At 37.1% G+C, this 25811-nt stretch overlaps 1 protein-coding gene across 1 annotated transcript in view; it reads right to left on the bottom strand.

Annotated features, from left to right (window-relative positions):
• The window catches only part of ITGA1 (integrin subunit alpha 1), a 73190-nt gene that overhangs the window by 35805 nt on the left and 11574 nt on the right, over positions 1–25811 (bottom strand). Inside the window, exons 2-6 of the mRNA XM_063180278.1 lie at positions 9087–9207; positions 6867–6979; positions 5849–5937; positions 5645–5759; positions 4863–4990 (exon numbers count right to left, since the gene is read on the bottom strand). Of these exons, the coding sequence (XP_063036348.1) occupies positions 4863–4990; positions 5645–5759; positions 5849–5937; positions 6867–6979; positions 9087–9207 (566 nt within the window). The remainder of the gene's footprint in view (positions 1–4862; positions 4991–5644; positions 5760–5848; positions 5938–6866; positions 6980–9086; positions 9208–25811) is intronic.

Genomic DNA, 25811 nt, shown 5'->3' with positions numbered 1-25811 from the left:
CATAGTATGTATTTTACAATTGCTTTACAGGGTTTTTTTAAGGTATTTTCATAGCCTCTCAGCTTCTGCAAAGCATTTGCTTGCTTGTAGCAGAAGGGTTAGAATTGGATAAATATTTCACAGTAAACATCAGTAACATGATCATTATAAAATGCTAGTTGCAAATGATTATGGGACTATAATTATATTGGCATGTGATAGCAAAATCTATTCCACTGACTTTCCGTATCCTTTTGGAAACACAGTCAAATCTGTAAGAATTAATGTAGGCTCAAACTTATTACAAGTTGCTGCCTTTGAGATATTTGTCTCTTGGAGGTATGCCCTCTTCCACCGGCAGCAGAGGGAATGCAGAGGCTGCAGTGTTCCTGTGAGCAGAGGGCTATTAACCCTGCCCAGTGTTTACAGAACCAGCCAGGGCACACTCTGTCTCATCACTCAGAACACTCATGTGGCACTGAATAAACTACAACCTGAAGATCAAATTTTTAACCCCTTCCCTCCAACGCAACTACTCTGTGGCATGCACCTAAAGTGACACGCCACATTATGTGAATAGGATATTGTTAATCTTTTAAAAAGACATCTGTGAACTGGTGATGAACAAGAGATTTGCATCATGCTTGATTTTCTGGAGGAGGAGCAATGGCCTAAAAATTCCAGTGTCATGCACCAATTGGAGCCAGAGACCACAGTATGCTGGGAAGCTGTTTGGTATGGATTCATGGCTCCTTCTCTGCAGCTTTTTAGGTACCAATAATGAAATAATCTATTGACTACTGCCAGTGTGAAAAGCATCTGCCAGTCCTTCATGATTCTAGAGACCCATGCTGGTGTTGTCATTTTCCTAAAATAAGATTACAGGCTGACATTGGGTAGTATCATTTCCTGTTTGAAAGGAAACGTCCATGATCACAGCAAGTACACATTTTGAGCATTTCCTTCTCAGGAAGTGAATGGGAAGAACATCTGAGTCTGAAAACTGCACTGTGCAGCATAGCTTGTAAATCAGGAAGGAAGGGGGGCTTATCTTATGGGATACAACTGTCATGTGCGACCCTTCCTTAGCACTAGCTTTGAAAACACTGATCACCATCTTCTACATATTCCATGGTATCAAAGATGAACCATTCCTCAATAAAAGGTAACAAAAAGCCTCTGAGAAAATGCTGCTAGGCTTCATGTTCTAGTCTCCTACAGGATCATAGGATGATCACCTTGCAAAATTAGAGTTATATTTTATTAGACACCAATGAAGGTTTGAACTTATATAGCCTTTTCATCTTATGAAAAACTGAAAGTGACACATCTACATGATGCATATGTGCCTTTATGGGACTCCAGCAAGGCCCTAGGATTGATGCTTACGGGCATTGTATGTTTTGATTTGCTTATTTAATTTACATTTGGAAAATGCAATAGTGCTACACAGAAAGACATAATTCTGCTCTACTCCAGAGAACCTATTATTTTTCCCAGCATTACTGACCATAATCTATTGAACATTCCTGTAATTCTTAACTTTATGTTCCCTTCCCTAGCATTCCATGGCTTTTACATTACACAAGGGAATAATTCTTTAATTGTCCCCAGTTCCTGTGAAAAGTGCTGTACAAGAGAACAGGCAAGTGATGGACTGTTCTACTTTGGAACAAAGCAGTTCTCAGGGCTATGATTTATTGTTGTCCTATAAATGAATACAGACCCTTATTTGGAAAGCACATTCTGGCTTTCCCAATAAATTATTAAGCTAATCAATTTGGCAAAAACCAACAACTAAAAAAACAAAATGAAAGGAAAACCATTTGGTACATGAAAGCATATGTCAGCGTTTTCAGCATTGGGATGTGGAGAGAAATCAGGAATATTTTTGGATGTACTGATACTTAAGGTAAGAGAAAAGCAGAGATGCCTTGGGAAGCATTAATGGATAATATCTTTTTTTCATAAGGAGATCTTTTTAAAGGCATCTGAACAACAACAATAAATTAATTCTCCTACATTTTGTTTACTTCAAGACACAAGTTACTTGTAAACTCTCATAAGACCTTTCCTCATCCTTAAGCTTTGTAATATCTCTTAAATACAGTTCCGTTCTTGTGAAGACAAAACTAATCATAAGATATGACTTATTAGTGTACTGATACAGTCCCTTTGGAGACACAGTAAAGCACAGGCCAAAGATATATAACAGCCTATGCCATATAATAATGTAAAAATAGAAATGGTCTAAAGATTTCTGAAGGCCTTTCCAACATAGCTTTAAAGCTAGAAGTGAACTTATTCAAGTATTCTGCTTGCTTTTTTGAAAGAAAGAAAAGAAAGAAAGAAAATTGAAAGAAAAAAAATTACTTTTGAAAGAAAGAAAATTACTCATATGTAAATGGTTAAAAAACCTACCCCTCCATAGTAAAAAGATAATTATCTCCAAAACAGTTAAAAATGAGGCAAAAAAAGGCCAAGAGAAATATCTTGATTTTGTTCCTACTTCTATTATTTCTACACAGTTCCTCCTTTTTCTACTTTTTTATCATTGCTTTCCATTTGCTTTTTTTATCCCAAAACTCAAGATATGCATTTTAATCATCAGAAGGGAGCTTTAGATTATCTGGAGAAGAGAAAGAGGAAGAGAAGGAAAAAAAATACCATAAACTTTGACTTTCTGCATGTGAAAATTCAGACTTTAATTTTTAAATTTGCCAAACATGGGACACTGAGCAATTTCTCTCAACTTGCTACAAGAGTAATGACCATTCTTCATTAAGGAGGTACTGGGGGAAAAAAATCTCAAAAGCCTCTAATCAAAACACAGTTTTGAACAAGTCACACCCAATCTGCTAAGGAGGTATTCTGTAATCACCTCATTCCTTTCCTGTGCAAAACAATCTTAAGTCAGTGAAAGTCCACTGATTTCTACATACAAAGTAATAAAAAAATTAAATTGGAAAAGTCAATTTGAAAAGACAAAAAGCAAATTATTCTTCCTATGCTTGTCTTCTGGGCTCCCAGAGGAGAGGGAATAAATAAGTCTGCTCTGTTGTTTCTCCTGTTCCCTATTGTATAGTTATTTAAACATTTTTTCTGAAAAAGCAGACCGAGTGGGTGGGGGACAGAGTATAAACTCATTACTAACTTCAGATGCAGCCGGTCCCTGAGCAGGGGGCTCAGAGGAGAGGAGAGAGATGAGATGTGTTCTGGGGAAGGAGGAAGATAAGAGGGATTGAGAAAACTCCGCCAAGCTTCTGTCGTCCATTTCCAGTCCTTCAGCCTCTCTCCTCCTTATCCCATTCTTATCTCCCTCTCAAATGTTTCTGCTCTGTAGCAGCCAGATGCCAAAGCTGACGTCCTCAAGTGAATATGTGTACGTGTGAGAAGAGGGGTAGCTATGCCAAGCTGTGGGCACAAGGGATTTTGTAGGTGGAGATGGGAGGCTGCAGGAGTGCAGGCCAGAGCGGGACCTATTGTGCGCCAGCTGAGCCACACAGAGGAGGCAGTATTCCAAAAGTGAACATAACAGAGGTGTGGCATTGTAAAAATTTAGGAGTTGCTGGGTAAGGAAGAGGAGTGAGGGTGCAGTGGAGTTGATTGCCCTGCTTACCACTCCCATGAAGACCTTTGGGCAGGAGAAAGTGATGATTTCCATGCAGCCAATGCCCCATACAGGGAAGTTCAGATTTAAGTATTTCAAAATGATACATGTTTGAGTAATCATCTGTTTAAGGGAACAGAAAGAATTTTGTCCTTTCTGCTGAATTTGACGAAGGGTTTTTCCTTCTTCCTCACAATATTTGAAGAAGAATGCGTTTAAAATAACAGGATATGATTGCAACATTGAGAGTTTATAAGTTATTTTATCGGCCAGTGTTAGGCATAGACAGCAGAGGACCTGGGTGGTAACTTGAAAACCTCAATTAACATGGAAAATTATGGATAACTCTCTGCAGACAGAGATATCCTTTATATCTTCTCACAGTCTCCTTTGTGAAGGCAGGACCTGAATGTTAGCAGCTAACCCAAAGTTGCAAAACTGCCTGTAGCTTATAATTTATTACAGGAGGCCCTGGAAAACCCTTGATTTTGGGAGGCGGAAAATAGAGAAAGGGAAGGAAGAAACAGTTTCTTCTGTTTCTGTCAATAAAGCTTTTTGTGTTAATATGTATCCCAGACTCAATTGTTTCCCCCTTCCCAGAGTTCTTTTAGAACTGATATTTACATAATCTGTTAAGCAGCGTGTGGGACAAATGCCAGATCCTCAGGGGGTAATTGGTCATAGCTCCATTAATTCTGATGGAACCGCATTGATTTATAGCAGCTGGGAATTTGGCCCTCTCCACTTATTATATAAATGCAGCTTCTGCCATTAATAACATGCAACTAAACAGCCACTCGTTAATTAGGATCTCAAGGTTTAAAAGCTGCATGCCCAATGTTCCACAGTACCAAGACCGCTGCTCCAAAAAGCTTACAATCAAAAGCTGTCCAAACCACGCATGTGTGCCTCAGAAGAGCAGAAATGACCTTTGTGCAATGAAGTACAAAGGAAGACAAGAAGGGGCTGTGGAGAGGAAGGAAGTGGAAAAGGACAGTGTTCAAGCAGCCTTACTTAATGCACTTAACTTTTGTCTCTAGGTTAGAAAGTTGGTTTCTCCAGACTGCCTGAGCACTGGGGGGAGGGATAGTCTTCCTGACATTGCTGCTTGATGGCTGAGTACTGACTTATTTGTGGTTTCAGCTATTTTGCTTTAGTATCCTGCTGCTCTAAGTTCTTGGAATTGAAGAGGTCCATAGATGAAACTATTACACCATTTCCTGTAAATTGTTTTTTCTTCTCAAAATTAACCATAGAATATCTACCAAGTTACCTGTGTTTGCTGAGGACCTATATCCATGTTTCTCAGGAGGCTGTTCAGAAAGCCTGTGACGCTCTCCCACGGATAGATGCTGTTGGACCCATCAAGGACTATGACAATGTCCAACTGGGTTTTACACTCTGCAATACAAATTGCCACGTAAGAATTTACAGTAACAAGGATCAGATTTATCTCATAGCTCCAGCTGTGACTTCTGTCATTAGTAACAAATGTATATGGTTCTGCAGTGTGGCTGAACAGACATGCTTGATGACAACTATCATTCTTCAACTTCTGCATTGTATTTCACATGGCTTGTGTTCCCTTTGTGAGGAAGGAGTTTTCTTGTAAGCAGAAATTTAAGAAAGGAAGAAGATCATATCACCGGAGCATTTACCAGTGACCCCCTACTTTAGCCAATGTCAATCTATTCCTCTACAATTTTTTCAAAGGACCAGTTCTTTAAGATTTTTATGTATATTACTAAATTGTCTCAGTATGCTGTCATTATTTAAAAGGAGTCTTTTGGCCATAAGTTAAAAACATAAGCAACTATTTTTAGCAATTGTGTTTGGATGTTACATAGCACTGTAATGATTGTTTATACTGAGACAAATTCCAAAAGTGGGAAGAATTTAGGTTATATACAGACAATGAAAACATTTACTTAACTTGGTAATGCTGGTAGCTAAGTTAAGCAATTCATTTTTTTCAGTATGCCTATGTGTATACATTTGTCTTGTTTGGCACTCTTTATTTTTGGACACACGGGAAAATTCCTGCAGCATGCATACCTTGCACAGACGGAGCAATGGCCCCAACGGTTTCAAAAGTGGAGCTGACATTAGAACAAACTCCAGTTGTGTAATGCAGACGTCCACATTTATAAGCATAAAGTGGTCCACATGCCTTTAAAAAATGAAAAAGGGTGAAATGTTTTTGTTACGCTATCCGAGAAAAAAACAGACTTTCAAAATTAGCAAAAAGTCCTTTCTTACCAGAAACCCTCCTTTTGGGTTAGTCACTAAGGTTGTTCCAAGAGTCATGTTTTCTTTTACTTCCACGACATTAGGAACTGAAGTAGAAGCTATAAATAGATTAAAATGTTAAGTATTTGGGAACATGAAAACAAAATGCTAAATTATATATCCCCTAGTATGGAGCTTCCAGCTTCTAAAATAAAACCCAGACTGACACTGGTTTCATCAAATATTTTAGCACCCTTCCCCCTCCTACTTCAACTGCAACAATCAAGAAAAATTTCTGAGACTGGCTTTTATCCCAGAAAATTTGTCTGGGTTGCTGTCTCAAATAGTTTTCTTGAACCGCAAGAAAAGGAAAAAAAGTAAAAATAACAGCACAATGAAAACAAGATACTACTACGCACAGAGTTTTGTCAAATAGGAAAAAAGAAATTAATTTTTTACCTTGTCTTGCTATGACTGAGTTAATAGCTTTTCTATTTGTTACTATTACGTAACTATTTGTTACTATTATGTTGCATTACTGACATTTAGGTTTTCCAGGAACACAAGGAGATAAAAAAATATCACTACAGATACATTTAGTGAAGTTCATATTAAACAGGAATTTTCTTCCAGTCTACATCAGGTATCTCTTGACTTGACCAAGAAAATTATTAATATTTACCTTTGGCATATTAAGCTGCGTCAGCCTAGTTACATTTTCATCAAAAGCTTACTGATGGCATTATAAAGGCTCTTGGCTTCAAAGAGCTTTGGAAAGGGTAATCCATGAAATTATGATCCAAGACCTTCCTGGCTCAATGGCCAGGCCTGCCAACCACAGTCAATTAATGTCAGTCATAACAAAGTTTTGATAACACAACCACAAACCTATTCTAAAAGTATGAGCATGTTTTCCACAGGACAGTGAGAAGTCTTAAAATAGAATTATTTTTAATGCTACAAACACAACTTCCTTCACATTTAGCTCTGGAGCTCCAAGCAAATTTTCACTAGGAAGGCTGTGACACAGCTTTATTTCCTTTCATACCTGGTAAGTTCAGTTTTGTGCAGGGTGATGGGCTGTCCCTTCCTACAGGGCATTTGTAGACATCGCCTGTTCTTTTCTCAGGTTGGCCAACTAGTGGTGAACCAATAAGTACCCTGCAAATTAAATAAGTTACCTGAATGTCTTCTTTCTAACAAGGCACAAAAGTGAGCAAATAAAATTTACAGACAGAGGACAGCTGCAGCAAGCTCTACACTAGCAGTATAGGATGGAGAAAAAGAAAAGTATCTATTTTTACCAGTCCAGATGCCAGAGAAATAAAAAGGACATGAAATGTGTCTATAAACCAAATTACAGCATAGAATAACACTTTTAAAAATTCCAGAGGAAAATAAAAGCAATAAAGGTGGGTAGACAACAAGTCTTAGAAGTAATACAGAAGGAAAGATACGCTTTATTTAATATGTCCTAGATCTTCACAAGATCTTTGATGAAAAATTTTTGCCATGCTCAGAGGCCAAATGCCAGAGGAGAGTCTCACAAGCACTCAGAGGAAGAATTTAGTCTTATGTAATGTGGAGCAGCACTGTAAAAGAGATGTTCTTCCCTATCACTAATAAAGCAAAGGGTTATAAAAAGAAATTTCAAAATTGTAAAATGCAGAGAAGCTGAGTGTGCCTGACATCCCCTGGGAGATGATCAATGGTCATCAAGTTCATGCTCGTGTGCTGTTCCTTTCTCAGAAAGAAAGAGCCCCATGAAGACTGTTAAGTGGTCTGAAAGGCTATTTCATTTTGTCTTTTTGCATGAGAGAATCCACAGGTTATTGAGAAAAAGCTGCAGTCAGGTTCAGAGACCATTTGCTGCTGGAAAGCTCTATCGGTGCCCTACAGGTTGCAGCAGAAAAATCCTCAAGGCTGGTTTGTATATTTTTAACTATTAGCTAACATATTTTCTGCTCTAAATACTGATGTGCTGAAAGCTTGACAATTTACAGGAGCTCTGAATTTCAATTTAAGAGATGTCCAGATCTAGCACACTACTTTATATTGCTGTCTGGCTACTGGGAGATCCCGTATTTCCAGTTCATATTATTGTTTGCTTTTGAAAGGTTTCAGGACTGCTTACAACAATACAACTTACTTTGCAAAATCCCAGCTCCTCAAATGGATTCCATTTCCTGAAGGTCTAAACTAGCTCACAGAAGGTCATTATTCTTATTCTCTCACGACCCTCATACAAATGTCTATTTAAATGTCCTACAATTGCAGCAGTCAAGAACTAGCACATTCAAAAGCAGGCTCTTTGGTTTTATTTCTCTGAGCACTGTGTTGCAGTGGTGATCAGACTTTCAGAGTCTGGCAGACCCAGCACTTGCAGTGGTGATTGCTCACCGCAGAACAGTCTGGTCCATCTGTCACACAGTCTCATGCTGCCTGTCATTCCTGCATGCCTGCAGAAGTCCCTGCATTTACCAAGAATTGTCAAAAAAGCTCTGGAAAAACCAGAGCCAGCTGCAAAGAATGATAGAGATCTCTACCCCAAACCTTTTACCACGCAATTGTTATTTCAGTCCTCCTGCCCAGTCATCAGCCTCTGGGGTTTAACAAGGGAAAAGCATAGGCAGGTGTTTATCAAATGACCAAGAAGCAATGATACGAGTGAGCATGCCAAAATACAGCCTCTACTTAGAACAAGAGGAAGGAAAAGAGAGGTTAAGATAAAGGCTCCAGGTCCCCAGTGCAAATATATACCAGTTGCAAGACATACTTAGCTCTCCAAAAGGGAAGGCAGAGGGAGTACTGTACTAATTAATATTTTGACAGGTAAATCTTCCGACCAACAGAGTTAAAAAATTCAGTTTAGACAACCCCTGACAGAAAACTTCAGAAAAAAAACCCCAAAACTTAATACAGAAGTAATTTCATTTTAAATACATTAACAGACGGAAAAGGTAAAGATTTCGTTTGGTGAATGGAAAAAACAGAGCTCAGGCAAAACACAGTGCTTTCTCAGTTCCATCAATGAGGGAATCTACCCATATTTGTGAAGTCATTTATGTCTCTGAGGAGAAAATTGGAGGTATACATGTGGATCTTCTTCTCTCCCAATCTTTCCAGATTTCCTAAGGGCTGTGCATAAGTTTAAGAAATATGTCTGACCCTAACTTGATAGTAAAAGTACAGCACCTGAGTCACTGCATACCTGATATTTTGGAGTGTTCAGTTAAAAAAAAAAAAAAAAAAAAGAGAAAGAGCTTACCATTTCCCTTCCTCGTTTTCATACTGTTGGACTGTGTACCCAAACATGTCTTCCAGAGGCCCACTGAAGGTCAGTGCATTTTTCACATCAACATTTGAAGTGCAAACAAGATGAAAGAAAGCTTTAAAAAAAAGGTATTTAAAAAAAAATTAGTATGTAGCAGTACAAATAAACCCAAATACTTCTAAGAAACAAACATTCAATTATGACTTAATGAAAGGCACAAGACGTTGAAAGTGGCATTTGGGGCACACATATCTCAGCTTGTAAGAGACTTAAAACATATTTCTTCATACATAGGTACATAAGTAAATTCAGAGTTGTTAGCAACTGGACTTCTGTAGTTCAAACATATCTTTCAAACTCCCACCACTCATTTTAAAATCAATTCCAGCTGCAGGAAGTAAAACATTATCACCTTTAAGAATAAATAACTTTTTAGTTATTGATTTAGTTCAGTTTAGTTATTCTTTTACCTCCATTTATTTCTAAAGCAAGAATTTAATACAAAATGTTCCCTATTCAAGTAATTAGTTCTAAAGGTTACTTAAATAGAGAAATAACTAATTTTTAACAGAAAATTTTTGAAGAAAAACCACATAGGAAAAGAATGAGGAAAAGTTTTCAGATGTATTTAATTTTAATCTATATTAGAGAAAAAGAAGTATATGGTTTTCTCTTAATTCCTGTAAACCATTTATATTTGGAAAAGAATAAAATTAATTTTCTATGCAATCTTTTGCTGATCTCCATAGTATCTATATGTGATTATTGGCAGAACTCTGATAATCGTGCATTTAAGAAAAGTTGCTATACAATGGTGATCTTGTACTACGAGGAGATCAATCAAAAGAGTGAATGCTTCTTCTGACTGATTTCCCATACCCTAAGGTTCAATGATCATCACCAAGGAATATACTGCAAAAGTTTGACTGTATAGCAAGTTTCAGGAAAATTTGAGATATAGGGTAAAAATCCAGCTTGAAGGGATACCTATAACTGCAAGGCCCATTAAGAAGTAAAACCCACTATTGTATATAAAAATAAGGCTATTTATCTCTTCTGTGTTTACTATTTCTTATAGTGCTCTCTTCCGTCTTTGTCCTGTAAATCAGTTTCAAAAGTAATCACTGACTCTGCTGCTGCAGAGCTGCATATTTAATTCACAAGAGTCAAAAATTAGGTGAATTTGTAGAACATTAAAACTGCTTAACCACAAATATACAAAAATTTCATTTAATTTTCAAGAAGCATTTCATGAGCATTTGCTCACACTTAACCGTTACATAAAAAAACCCAAATACCCAATACTTGCTACAAGTCAAAACATCTAAATAATTTCCAGTTGCTAAATCACATCTGTGTTATTTACTATTGAGCTGACAAAATTCTCATGGAAGGCTTGTTTCTATAATTAAGCTCCCAAGTGGTCAATGCTAATCTGTCTCTCTCAGCATCTTATTTCCTGCTTAATGCAGTACAATTATCACAGTAGACCATTTGTCATTTGGTAAGTATTTCCAGTTTCACTGGACAGCAAAAAAAGGAAAAGTTTAATTTGTGTTATTTTAGTTTCTCTTCCTCCAGTCAGAGTCAGGAAATATAAAGAAGTGGAAAAAAAACTAAAACAGAGATTAGTTCTTCAGAAAATATTCACTGCAAATGATAAGAAAAAATTAATCATTGACAGCCTGATGGGAAATAATTAGTTGGAAAAGAATTTTGTCTCCCTTAAACATTTATGCTTAAGAAATTCTGCTATGCCTGTCCATGTGCAATAGGCATTTTCCTCCCATATTCTCAGTCATTTCAGTATAATTAAAATGAACAAACCAAATTTTTAGGAATTCAGTCAAGTTATTGTTAGTTCAAGTCTTCTTTTGTTAAGTTTCAGTAAGAACTGAGATTTACTACTAAAAGAGTAATACTAATTGCCATTATTACTTTCACAGCATATGAGGGATTGGAACTGTGTCATTTACACCCACAATCTACCTCCTAGACAATGAAACAGTACTAATGAGTCACCTGCTAAAGTAACTACGTTCATCATTTACTTCAAGAAGAAATGTAGAAGCAAAATATACCCATGTCAACTGCTCTCTCAATGATCTCCAGATCACTTTAAGATCACTTTAAGATCACTTTAAGAAGGACAGAACATCCTTCTAGAGGTCCTTAGAAGCATGCTTTTCCCCTTTCTCACCTTATGATGATGTTCAACATATATCATGATATAAAATAACCCAGTCCTTTGGAATTTGATTTCTCCTGAAGCAGCCCAAGGTTACAAGGGCACCCTATAATCTGTTCACTTCACCATGATATCCTCCACCATCATTTTATCATCTGCTGATAGATGAGGAGTTTCATCACAGTGATGTAGTATTGACAACTATGGATTTTTACTCTGTGTAGTCACTACAGGAATTTTTGGTTTTGAAGTTTCCTGAATTGGTTATGTAACATTCACAAATGTCTTAATTTTAATGCAAGTGTTTCTAATCCTCATGACAGCTGAAAATACGACATGCTAGTAAGTAAATGAGTAAAAAATGCCAGCTATTTACTACCAACCACCCAAATCCTCATGCTTAGTAGTAAGGCCAAATTATAACCAACAATAATAATGCTTTCTTTTAAAAAAATAAAGCTATATGAACTAAAAGAAGCTAGATGGGCCAGACTGGTCAGAAATAAAACTGAGGTGGTGACTCCACACAGCAGAACAAACCTGTAGACCTTGTTGGCAGCCTTGTTTAGCCTTGGAGGCTAAATGTAATGAGCTTAATGGAGATCTGAATAACTCAATGGAAAACAAAACCATTGCAGCTTACAACCCACACAGAATGCACATCTGGTTCAGGAAATCCCTTTAGCTGAAGATACTTGGAAACTGGAAGAGGAACATAACATTTGACTACGTGGTTACTTTTTGTCTGTAGCTATCTGCTTACATGTACTCCTGCAGACACGACACTGGACCAAACACGACCTTGATGGCTGCGCCCTTACTCTCTCATATTTCCCTTCTATCTTAGCCAGAAACCAGATGCTTTGAAGTTTGACTTCACTCACAAACTTTTTGGCATATTTTAATATCCAAATGTACTGCATGGCCTTCTTTGTGCTCTATGTGCTTTGAAACATTACAAGCATAATGTTTTTGCATTAAAGTAATGGTCATGATAAACAGTATAAAATCAGCTTACAAATAATTAATGTATTTAAAGGTAGCTTGCTGCATTTTCCAAAGATCCTGCAAAAGAAATCTTACAAGTCAAAGAGATGTTCAAATCTGCAGATGGTAAATGGAGAAGTGGAGTTTACGGTGACCTACATAGCTAACAATTATCTACTGATTTATGGCAACTTGGCTTTCATGCTTTACTTGATTTTTTAGTAGAGAAAACACTGTATACAGGAGCTAATGATTCAGAACATATAAAAATATTACTGATTGTGACTGTGAAAATTATATTATTAATAATATCTAGCTTGAACTCTTTCAAACTTCCAGTTTCTGTCTAAGATGGCATGCATTCTCTACTGTTTCTGGCTAACTTGTATATGTATTAAGAAGAGTATTGGCAGAGGCACTGGAAAAAGGAGAACTACAGGGAAGCTGGAGAGGATTCTCTTCAGAACTGTGGGAATTAAGGGGTAAAAAAAAATTCATAAGGTACATAGTATTTGACTTAATCACAAATAATGTAGGTAAATTAAGATTTTGAACTATTCCATGTTGTGTCAACAGAATGACTGCGAACAGACCAAAATCGACTGACACAGTTCAGAAACGCAAAGTATAAAAGTTTCTTAAATGTTAAAACTGAAGTTCCAGTTTCATCTTCATGTTCTGCAAGAAATGAGGCATTGCAGAAAAACCCGGGACAATGTCCCTCTCACTGCTGACTTACACCGAGCGGAACATGAGCTGATGCGTGTGCCATTCTTTGCCTAGCACAGCTTGTACCTATACGTGAAAAGTTAACACTCAGTCACCAAGACGACAACACAAATATTATTTCTATTACAAACCTGGAGTAGTAGCTCATACTTGTCCAGTAGCCACTAATAAATTCTTTTCTGTTTTACTTAATGAGTTCTTTTAACTAAACGTTTGTGCTGTCTGGATAGTTACTCTGCTTCCAAACCATGCAAAACCAGATTTTTCTGGGACTTGTTCACAAGCATATTGCCTGGCTGGCCACTCTAACCTTACAAACACAGAATTGGCACCCTTATTTTCCTAAAAAGATGGATATAAACATAAGCCAAAATGTAGAACAAAGCCTAACACCTGGTTCTTTACTGATGAAAAATAGATCACCACAAATCATCCCCAATAAATGGCACCATAAAGACCAACTTAGACAAGAGAAGTGAATAAATTGAGTTAGGATACTTTAACGGTGTATGGTCTGTAGCAAATAACAACTGCATCCTCTATAAATAGAGACAACACCAAGAAATACAAATGTTTTCTTTCAAAAACAGGAAAGGATGAATTTACACTTAGCATTGGACAAGCCTACCACATTGGCTGTGCACTACTTCTCCCTGCCAGCATGTGGTTAAAAAGTTATTTTTTGCTTCACTTCACACTTACTGCTATAGCACTTGTTTTTATCAATTCATCTGCATTTTGCAGGAGACTGAAACAAAGCAGCTCTAGGTGCACCAAGGAACACACCAAAACAAGTAGAAATGTTTTTTATAAGCATGTGCTATTGGAAAACATTGGGAAATTAAAAAAAAGAAAGTTAAAAGATAAGACTGTCGCCATCTTTTGATATATCAGAGAGAATGCAGAAATTTAAGCTGAAGACTAAAATAAGATTAAAGTGTCCTATGGAGTTCTCATATCCTTAGATATCTTGGAAAATAAATTAAAAGAAAAATTGCCTTAATGCTTGCACAGCATATTACAATCAGCGGTGTTGTAAAGATACTTTAAAAACTTGCAAACAGAACAGGTGCACAATATAGCAACAGGGAACTGTGCATGTGATCACAGTGTACTGAAAACTAGGTGTTATTAGGGAAGATATCCTAATTGTAAGATAGTAACTGACTGCCTTCAACAGTGTTTTACATTGATGTTGCAAAGACTACCTGCCTCATCCTCTTAGAAAACCTCTGAAACAAATGAGCATAAAAGGATGCAGGTGGGATGCTGGTAAGTGTGACTCACTGAGGGAAGCATTATTGTGGCCTCCCACAAAAATGTGTTTTCAAAATGGTGACAGACAGCATCATGCCCTGCAATTTGAAAACTCTTACACTTGAGGAAATTGATCCCACTGTGTGCTGGCACCTGCAAGCCTGAGCTGCAGCTCTCAGCTAGCTGCAATCAAGCCAGCTGCAGAGAACACTCTGTGTCCTCCAGTGCACACTGAGCCTCGGGAAACAAAACCTCCTCAAAGCTGGATCCCTTAGCTGCACCAACACAACCCCGTGCACTTGGGTCAGGCCTGGCCTGCACCTGGCTGGTAGCAAGGAAGATTAAACGCGTTTCTGCTTGCAAAGTGATAACTACAGATTTCTCTAAAATCATGGCTCAAACACGTGAAAGTGGATTATTTGCTGGACCAGGAAATTTATACACTCTATTTTTTGCTTCACTCGTGATAATGTCACTGCGGAATTACACAGCCTTTTCCTATGAGAAAGAGATTTAGCCACTGACATGCCAAGTGGAAGAAAATACGACAGCGTCATACAATTGCTGTCTGTGAGTTCGGGGGCCACAGTGCTCTGGTCTTACTGCGGAAGGCCAAGAAGGTTGAGGCAGGAGCTCTTGTTGCATTCAATTCTGCCTGGCTAAATATCAACATATTTCAAATAAAGCTGTATATATATTAAAAAAAGAATCAACTTCAGACACTTTTTTAGGAGTGCTTAAATTGAGCCTTTTATTTTTCAGGGCTACAAAAGAACTTTTGTATGATTTTGCCTCTGGCATTTTTTCTTTAATCTTTAACCTTTGAAGAGCAAAAGACTGACTTTCTGGAAAGAGACTGAATAATTAATAAAACACTTCTTATTAAAAGTAGATAAATACCACAGAAGACCAAGAAATATATATTTGAAAGTAATTCCAGATGCAGTAGCCAAATGGTTTTCAAAACCAATTAAATGCTTTGTTCAACCCATTAAATAAAGCTCTCTTTACTGGTTTTGTACTAAGTATTTTGTGCTGGAAAATAGCTTTATAATGCAGTATCAAGTCTTAAAATATACTGAATCAATGCTTTGTAATGCAGTACCAAATGAATAACACAATGCAACAGGCAAAACTTTAGGAAATATAATGGCAGAGACCAAGAATATGTCCCCTACTCAGTTAGCAGTAATCACAATAAAACTATTTTGTGCAAAATTTGGAAAGTGGCCCTCTCATCATCACAATGCTTAGCACTTTGCAGTTTCTCACAAAAGAAAGAAAAAAAACCTTAGAAACATGCAGTCACATACAAAGAACTTTATGAGGTCTGCTTCTCAATTTGTGCAGATGTACAAAGTCTTTGCAAATTTATCAGCTTGATGGAAGTGAAACAACTCCTACAAAATGTTTTATCTTGTTTCCGATCATTTCCAGTCCATCTTTTGGATGTAGTTCTTCCATCAACACTTAACTCCACACAAGTTTCTACATTTTTTGTATTCCCACGATGTCCATCCTCCTTTGCTGACAAAGACCATTCCTCATGAGCCCCCCACTGGAACTTTCAATTCCTACCATACAGCTTTATGTGCAAGCCCCATATTCCAGGCAGAAACCGTAGCTAAAATGAACATGTATGTTGTTTTCTGAAATAAAACACAGCAGTAAGAGTCAAATAGGACATTTAGTTTGGTTTTCTACAACCACTTGTTCAGTTACGATGAATCCTAGCTTTTCTGGCAGATGTTCTGTAAGCTTTCCATTATGCAGCCTTCTTGAAACGAGCATGTAGGTCAAGTACACCTTGTGCTGCAGGAAACACAAGATAGCAAGTCCCAAAGCCACTTCTTCCACAGTCATTTTTCATTTGACTTCACACTGCTAGTTAGGCTGTTTTTCCACACAAGCATAATTTATGTATTACAGGTCAATTTTGTTGCTCTTAGCCTAAAAAAACCCCACCTAAGTAGATCCAGTATGAACCTTACTGCTTCTTTTGAACAAGTATGATGGTAACTGAGCATCAAGAGTGCTATTTTTCATATAATGTGAAATAGTTAATGAATATTTCTAAGTTTTCATTTCATGTTTCCTACAAAATTAAATTCTGTGACACTTGCTAATGAGGGGAAGCAAAACTAATTTTTTTTTTCATTCTTAAGCAAATACCTGCCATACCTTTTCTACCTTACCAAATCATATATATAATGTCACTTTGAACAACAGTTCCTCTAACTTTCTGTCTATGATTAAATTCAAAGATATACTGGCTTGTGCAATAGGTAGCACAAACGATTGAGAAGGTCAACCTATCACTGTCAGGTTAAAAAAAATGATACGACCATCCTTACGTAATGCCACTTTATTATGTTAGGAATTGGTTATAATTGTTGTAAATGTATTTTGAATCACAGGTGCATTTTTCAACACAGAGTTTTCAAAACTGAATTTACTTCAGAGTTGTAAAACAACACATGCAAGGCTATAGAATTATTTCAAGAAATTTCAAGGCAGAAAATGAAATACGTGTCCAACAGTACGAGTCATTCCGTGATTCAATGGAGGTTTATTTTGAGAAGATGCAGACTGGCGACTTTGAACATCATGCAACATGGCCTACATCTTTCACAATTTTGGTATGCTAATATAGGAACTAAGGAAAAAGAAAGTCCTGAATACTCATGACACTGGTGAATGCTTTGATTCAAGGAAATCACTACTTGTCAGTGTTCAAATTTGAATTGAAAATTACATTGACTACATATTTTTAAGTTTCTTTTGCATGCCTTGTACTTGTTTCTTTTTTCCTTAGCGACTTGCACGTTATCTTTGAAAAAAACACCTGCCAAAACAGAGAAAAAATTGCTAAACACTGGAGGCAAATCAATGCACTTCTGAAGGTAGATAAATTCCCTCCATGCTGTTACTTATGTATAAAAAAATCTAAATAGGCTTTAAGAGAATGTGAACCATTGCACCAGAAAGGGCTCCCAAAAAAGTTACTCTGTTTGATAAATCCACACTTCACCAGTCTACTCCATCAAATTTAAAACCAGCTATCTATAAAATGCCCCGGGACAGAAATTCCATTCAAACTTTGTGGGAAATATGATAATCTGAGAACTGATGCAAAAAATAATGCCTAACTGAAAACTCATGCAACTATCTCCCTGCCAGGACTGCTCCTTTCTCTCCCTGAGAAGGGACCTCTCAAGATTACTCCTTGAGGAATTGAAAGACTCCTTGCAGCAGCATATTCTCAGCAAGTGATTAACAGCATGCTAAACTCTGACATCTTAGCTAAGTGCTACAGAGGATTGATTGTGCACGTACAATCCTCTGGACATAAGCATTGACCAAGTCTAGAACCAGGAGAGGATCTTGCTGGACCTGGATTGATTCCTCTCTGAGAGGAGTTCAGAAAGCAAGGGAGACCTTTCTGATCCTGATGACAGAACAGCAAAGTCTCCCTAACAGATTTATCTGTCTCTGCCCTCTACGCTGTTAGTCTAGTGTACTTTGCCATCAAACCTTGCTAAATCACCATCACATTTAACACTGAATTTTGTCAATTCACTGTTTTATATCAATAATATATTTTGGAGTTTCACTCCTATAAGTCTATCACTCCATTTGTGACATGGATGGAGAAAAATTATTTTTTTACCTACCTGACTTGATTCTTCTACCCTTTCATTTCCTCCCCCAATTGTTTTCAGAGATTTTCAGGTAATTTTTCTCAAAGTCTTAAGCGAGTAAAATTTTTTCCCTTCCTTTACTTCACAATGACTACTAACTCCTGTCTTTCATCGCCTTAGGCTCAGCATAATCATTGACTTGCTCCCAATCAAATCACTCAAAGCTTCAGGAGGAGAAGAAATCCTCCAAAAGGAAGTGCAAATACCCTGATATGACCCTTTCACATTCAGCTACCTAGAGCATCAAATCTAAGCCAGTTTTTACATAGTACAACAAAAACAGACTATCTCTATATAATGCATCAATATCAATTTCACAGTGATCTGTGAACTTTCTTTTGGAGTGCAATGGAAGGGAAAAGATGGAAGCTTATAAATACCTAGTTTTTCCTTTAGTCTTAAACAATTTTGATATACAGTGATGTGGGGGGGAAATCCAAATGCAAGAAGAAAGCTTGACCAAACAAAAATGACAGAGACAAATAGGGCAGACACAAACTTCAGAATTAAATCTCAGATATGTATATTAGAATAAAAAATCAACTTGCAAAGTACAGTCAAGATGTATAGAGGCAACTTACCTATTCTTTCCCGTAATAAAACAGCTATCATAATTTTCATTGTAACACAACAGTTCATTTTTAGCTGAACCACATCTAGTACAGAGATACCTGAACACTCCTAAACTTTAAAGTGCTTCTTAGCACTAAGACTTTATTATTCAGACAAACTTGTTACATAAAGCTAACAGGTTCCAGAAAAAAACATAAATCAAAATAATATTCACTAAACTGAATTCCATTTAAAAGTCACAGGGAAATACTACAACAGTCTTACACAAAAAACTCCTTTACTTATGTTAAGTACCGTAGTAAAGTTGAAAGAATTAAAAAGATAATTAAATAATTGTATACACAGCTTTTTGAGAGAAGAACTGGAAAGTAAGAGATAAACATACTGCTGCTAAAGGAAAATTTTGAAGTATAAAAATGCTTGACATGGAGCTTGGACTGAAAATATGAACCATCATCTGAATAATTCCTTTTTTCTATTGCTTATGTTAATAGTTTGTGATGCATCAAACGCACTATAGATAAAATTGCTCAAGATTTATTTTTTTAAAAACTTTTTCTCCTGTTGGTAACCAAAAAATTGCTACAGTGAGAATGTAGTTGATAAGAGATTGCTACAGGCAATAATGGAAAATAAGTCACATATTTGTTGAAATGCTGGAATTTCTCCATGAATGGTCCCCAGATGGTAGTGCTCTCACACAAGGTCAGATGGAAATGCCTCTCCAACTGCACAGAACTGAAATGCCCACAGGGAGAACCAGCCTGTCCTGCATAAGCATGAGGGAGCAGGCACTGTCTGTTCGCACAAATCTGGTCTGACCTGGTCATTGCAAAATCCTGAGCCTGTTCCAAGCATGTGCCAGCACGAGTGATCATAGTAGCAACTTTCTACTACAACATACAGAGCACTCCTTGTTTGAAATCTATGATTTTTCACTGCTAAAAGAGAAGATAATCCTTAGCCAGTTTGTTTCCTTAGTCGTTCCTACCTATGAATTAACTCTGACGAGAAATCTTTTATTGTACTGGACAATTTAAAGAACATTGCTCTGTGATAACACAAAGTTTACACTTGGAATCGAGAAGTCCAAGCAGATAAGAATGTGAAACTGCAAATTACCACAGTGATCATTAAATCAAATTTTCCATGTACTTAACCATAAAAATAGCTGCCTAATCTAGTAAAGGCTACAACAAACCACATGCATATAATGAAAAACACTGCACCCTAAGGAAAAAAGTTTACTCATTTGGTCAAAGAAGACCAAAAGAACACCTGGTATTGCATTAGTCAGTTCATAAGGCTGCTGCAGAAGGTATTTTGCAGGTTAGCTTATCTTATGATCCAAGATAATCACAAGGACTTTCACATCTTGATGTGTCTTATGCTAGTATTTCATCTTTGGTCTACCTGTGAGGTGAGCATAATTTACAGGCAACAGATACAACTGAACTTTCTGTAAATGGATTCCTATACCATACAGTGTTCATCTGTGACCATGAGAAAAAAAGACAAAACCAAAATGCCAACTTTCCATCAGTATCACTCTTGAAATAAGAAGATGCACATCTAACAAGAAACTTATTCCCTGCAATAATTCTGGGAGATATGTGTGGAATGGAATATGGTCAAGATTGGTGACTATTTCATTGTCATTTCACAGTGCAGTTGGAAAACAAAACAATTTTTAAAACTGCAGCAAAATTGTACGGGCTTTTAATCTCATCTATTATGTGGTACATTTTTATGGTCAAGATAATTTTTCTTGAATTCTCCAAAAGTCACTCAATCATATATTATCGATACCGACTGGCAACGTACTGACAACTTTAGCATAATATGCATCACCAACAATATCTACTTATTTTTAAAGACTCTGGCACTCAAGTATCAGTAACAGCATGAACATCTCTTTTGTTGTATCATTGCTGTAGGGATAAACCAGTTGAAAGCACTGCAAAATTAATCTAAGGTCTTTTTACTGCAAATGTTCATTTTTATTCGCCAATAAACAATTCAGGGAAATTTGGAACTAGCCATGAAGAGATTATAAAAGGAAGGTTTGTTTCCCCCCCAAAAATTAGAGCTGGATTCTAGAGGTAGAAAAACATCCTGTTTTTTAGATGCAGTTCAAGATAGAGTTTTCTACATGAATTACTGGCACTAATAACTTTCATTTCCCACCCACAGGACTGAAGTACACCCATGATTTTAATGATATCTATCTGGACCAGGCCTATTCAGAAAGTATCCTCGTGACACCAGGAGTTCCATAAAGAACCTGCTACTCTTTGTTTCAAACATCTGCATCACCCTCACAGAACTACTATGCAAGTTTAATAGTGAGGAAATTGTCCAAGCTGTATCCAAGTTTGCAAAACTAGGATCAGTTTTGGGGTCATTTAAAAGTGACTCAGTCTTCCTAAAGTGAATGGGATCTGCAAGTATTAAAAAAAGGAACTCCTAAAAAGGTACAAATGAAACTTGTGCCACCAACTTAAATCCCACAACACTACTGTTGCATGACCTTAGCATAGATTTAACATCAGTCTTATGCAAGTAGCACCTCAGCTATAGTTTCAGCAGCAGAGTCTGGCAGATCACTTCCAGCTTTTCCTTCCTGCCCAGCCATGAGGCAGCACAGCAGTTCTGACGCTGAGGTCTTTTTGTTCTTTTTGGTCTACAGCCCTTTGGATACCACAGTTGCCTTTGTAAGAAACAGACTTTACCAAGCTGTGCTGATAGATACAGAGGACCAACGCATAGCTGCTCTCTTAAAAATTACTGGAGAAAACATGCTTTCAAAAGAAAACACACTTAATGATCGCTGATTTCAGTCTAATGCCTGTTTACAAATAAAACTCCCAAAAAATATTTTTAATGGCCTTTACAGCTCCTGGCAGACATCTAGCTGGCAGAGATGGAAAGGAAAGTACTCATTAAGCATTCATCAGGTACATAATCTAAGCATTTTTGCATCATTAGCTCAAACAGCTAATGCCTGTCTCACAGGAGGTCAGTGTTGTGGTGAAATCTGGTGCGATTGCTGAGATGCAGTGTGAACATATGTGCTAAGAATTGAACAGATATAAACAGGGCAACACAACGCTCTGATCAAATAAAACCAGCAAGTGCTCTGCTTCTGTTCCAAGCATGGGTGCAGGACTGATGAATTGATTCCTATCTGTTACTGTTAACTATATCACATTTCTCAGGGTAAACAAATTCCATAAAAAAGTGACCTTTTGCTCTGATTTTTTCTGACTGGAAGGCTGTTCCAATTTCTCATTTTTCAGTAGTAGGAACGTTCTGATCTCTAACATACATTTATTTCTTGCCAGTCCTTATGTCAAAATAAAAGTGCTTAAAGTAGGGAAACAAAATAGTTTTAAAAATGTTCTAGAAATAAGCAAAAAAGCTCAAGTTCAAATTACGTCTGCCTAAAGCCCTAAGCATTTTTTCAGTGACAATTTCCACACTTTTTCCAAAAACACCCCACATCACTTATAAATTTCTATTACATATTTAGAAAAGAAAGACCAGTCTTCAAAATTATGAAAGGCTGGACTCACAGTTGTCAGCATTAATTTTGTTTTTTCTAAACACTCATCTTTGTTCATAACAAAATACTTTATCCCATAAGAGCAATAAACAGGACCATGGAAATCTACACTTGGATAAAACAAATGCAGACAGCTTGAAACAGTTTAGGCGGTCATAATTTACTAAGAACACAACACTTAACTCTGTACTAATAGAGTTTTAACAACTGGTTTCTGGGGTTTTCTTGAGAAAAGGTTTAAAAGCCTGTCATTTGACTGATTTGACTTACCAGTCTTTTTATCTCAGCTGAAATGACCTGAAAACTGTTAAAAAACACCAACAAACCTTGTTACATGTGGTTTCATCGTTCTTTCTCTTTTTCTTCTCACAAGGTACACTCTCAAAAAGCCTTTAAGATTTATTTCAATCAGCTTCTCTTGGTTTGAGTATTTTTTAATGTCTGACTAGAAATTTTTCCTTTGCTTAGCATACAGACTGCCAACACAACACAGTGAGGCGTTTGTTTCACAAAGCAGTATTTTTGAAAACGAAGGTGGTTTTCAGACAGGTATGAAAGGAAAACAAAGCCAGTCTTTCACAAGCCTCAGATACAGCAATAGCAGGGTGGCCGGAAATTACTCCATAGTGAGAGGATTAGCAAGGTCTCAATATCTCTAGAGTATGTCTCAGGCTCAAAGCTCCTCTCCCTCAGACACACAGCAGAGCTTAATCACATCAGCTGGCATCTTACTCTCAGCCTAGCATGAGTTGTTAGAACTGAGTTCAGACATTTCAAACATTCACTGCGTCTCCCTTTGGGGAAGAAGTCACATACCCAAAACAGCATCTCATGTTTTCCATTAAGCCACAGCTTTTCATCTTTCCTCACAGCTCTGGAACTTGGAACAGCTCTCTCAGGAGACAGCTGCTCTTTTTCTGCCTCTCACCACTGCTGTCCCAGTAGCTCCTACATAGAGCTTTTCAGCGAGGGCAGCCAGTGTCCCAGGAGACTTGACTGTCCTGGCAGAGCGCCAGTGTTCACCCAGCACTGTTTCTGCAAAGTCCATTTCAGCTTCTCTTAGACAACCTATTTCAGAACAAGAATTTCCACACAGGGGAGGAATAAATTATATGGGATACACCAGTTCTCTTTACCAAATGGAAGTGGTCTTATGGTACCTGTTTGGGCAAGATAAACAAATGCAATGAATTAACATCTCTCACACCTTAACTAAACTATTTATCTAAAACACTTGAACAATGCAGGTCAAAGAAAAGGCAATTTTCTTCAGCAAAACCTGCTGTAGCTTTCAGGGCTTCAGAAACCGTTAAAGGAAATGTCCATGAGCATTTAAAAACTGTCAGACTTCCTGAATTTATCACTTGCTACCAAGTTCCTTCTACAGTAAACAAATCTTCCAGTCTTGAAGATAATTATCAACCGCGCATCCTGAGCCAATCCTGCAGCTATCAAAGCAACAAGTCGAGAGTCAAGTTAGCTGTTTCTGTTACTGAACACACACATCTTCACATACAAAATTCAGTAAAACACGTGCTAAAAGTATTTGTTCTAATCAAACAAAAGTACTGCATGGGAAAGAATCTGCCCATCTTCAAAAGCAGATTTGCTGGTAGACATCAGGTCCAAAATCTTTTTGAAACATGGAACACTATTCAGGGTTTTTTTTTCTGAAAAACTACAGATAGAAATGTTTTTGGTAGGAACGGTTCTAGTTTTCAATTATTTTCGTTTCACATTCAGACCAGAAATCTGAAAATTGCCTCCCTCATCCCTTCAGACATCATGCCTGAGCCAGCTGTAATTTAGATATCTCAAACAAGATATAACATAATCTATTTGCTCAATGTGGAAGTTGTACTTATTAATGACAGTGACAGCAAAGGGATCACCTTTAGCTAGTGTTAGCTAGCACCTTAGCCTTGTGTTTACTATAAGAGAAAATGGCTTTAAGCTTTGTATCTTCTGTTCCATTTGACTTCTTAAACCCCTTACACTCTTTCTTTGCTATTCCAGGCTTGGCTTTGACTAGAAATTCCATTTTGGACCAGAGAAAACACTTCCCATCATGTCTGGTATGTACATTCCTAAAAAGGAGGACTTGTTTCAACTAATTAACATTCTTTAATGGAATAGCTGCTTTGCCAGAGGATTCATGATCAGCTCTGATTTGACTTCTAAGTAATTATTAGAGTAGCATGACAGCAATTACATTAGCTGTAAATGTGGCATTTCCCAAAAAGAGGGCAATAAATTAAAGACTGATACAGCAAAAAACTGACAAGACCTGGCAGGGCTTGAAAGTTGCTGCTTCATGTTGCATTTCCCAGAAGACACTGACTTGGAAAGAAGGGCCACTCTGATACCACTCCCCTCTCTGTTTCTTATACAGCTCTCAAGTGGGACAAAAGGAAGAGTTATTTTCAGACAACAGAAAAAACAACCATGATTTCAGAAACCTTTTCCTCACACTTTATTGCAGATTAAGACACCTTAGGAGTCATTTTTTTTTCCCACAGGAAAGCTACAGAGCATATCTAAAACAGTCAAGTTTACAAGTTGACAGGGGATACGCAGTTTGGCTGTTAGACTGAAGACAGAATCTTTCCTTTAGATTCTGTATCATGCAAGCAGTTACCCTCAAATCCAAGTCAATGCCCTATTTGAGTCAAGTGTGAAATATGTGGCAGGACTAAACATTACACTTATTCAGCAAGTCTTTGGGCAACTGTCACACAAGAGGCTTCACAGCCTGTGTTTACTCTTTCCACTGCTGAAAAAGCCCAGGCTCAATCCCTGTCAGAGCCTGAATTAAGAATCATAATTATCACAAGACCAAATGGTTAGGCATTTGCTTAACCCTAAATTTGCAGAATAATGAAACATCAAAATACTTCTTTTCCACACAAAATCTGAATGAACCCTAAAAGCAATTTGTGGCCATTACAAAAGAAAGACAGATACTGGAAAATTATCTAAATTATCTACCACCACTCTCTCCCCACTATCTGCTGAATCAAGTCAGAACTGAGAAATCTTCAGATTAAAGCAACCAATGCAAGGAAAAAAAATCAAGTCTTAAATTCTGCCTATCTAAAAAGTACATAAGTACTTTTCTGAAGTCATTCCTTCTTTTTCTTTTTTTTTTTTTTTTTTTTTTTTTTTTTTTTTTTTTGTGGTTGTTGTTGTTTTTATTATGTCTCCTGTAGGGATTCTGATTTTAGGTTATAAAAAAGAATTCCTAATTGCAGACTTTCTAATTGCTGCTTCATATTTTAAAAATTGCTTTCTTAGGTCTTTTGTAGAATCAATAGACTACTTGCTGTAGAAATATGGCTTCAAGTAACACATTCTGACATTATGGGGTTTTTTTCCTGCAAAACAGTGTCTATTTATTTATGAAACAGGGTTTTTTTCCTTAAAAAGAGAGCTATGAAAGTCTCAGAGAAAAGTGGACCGGGTGATCTAAAATATGCATGCCTATGAGTACAGTTTTCTAGACCTATAATGCAGCTTCCAGAAAGAAATTTGAGAGGCTCAAGTGATCTATCAGTCCAATAAGAACTGAGCTATAATATACCTTCACTGAACAAGGCAAACCAAGGTCAGCAGCTCAGAAGTTGTAAGAAATCTTCAGAGGATAAGTTAGTTTTAAAATTCAGCGCTACTTAACTTGTGAGAGAACAGTTGCAAATGAAAATTTACACAGCTTTAAAAAC

This window comes from Melospiza melodia, chromosome Z (assembly GCF_035770615.1).
Source record: "Melospiza melodia melodia isolate bMelMel2 chromosome Z, bMelMel2.pri, whole genome shotgun sequence".
NCBI classification, from domain to species: Eukaryota; Metazoa; Chordata; class Aves; order Passeriformes; family Passerellidae; genus Melospiza; species Melospiza melodia.
Note: the sequence above shows the minus strand (reverse complement) of the source record. Positions and strands in the feature narration are given on the sequence as shown.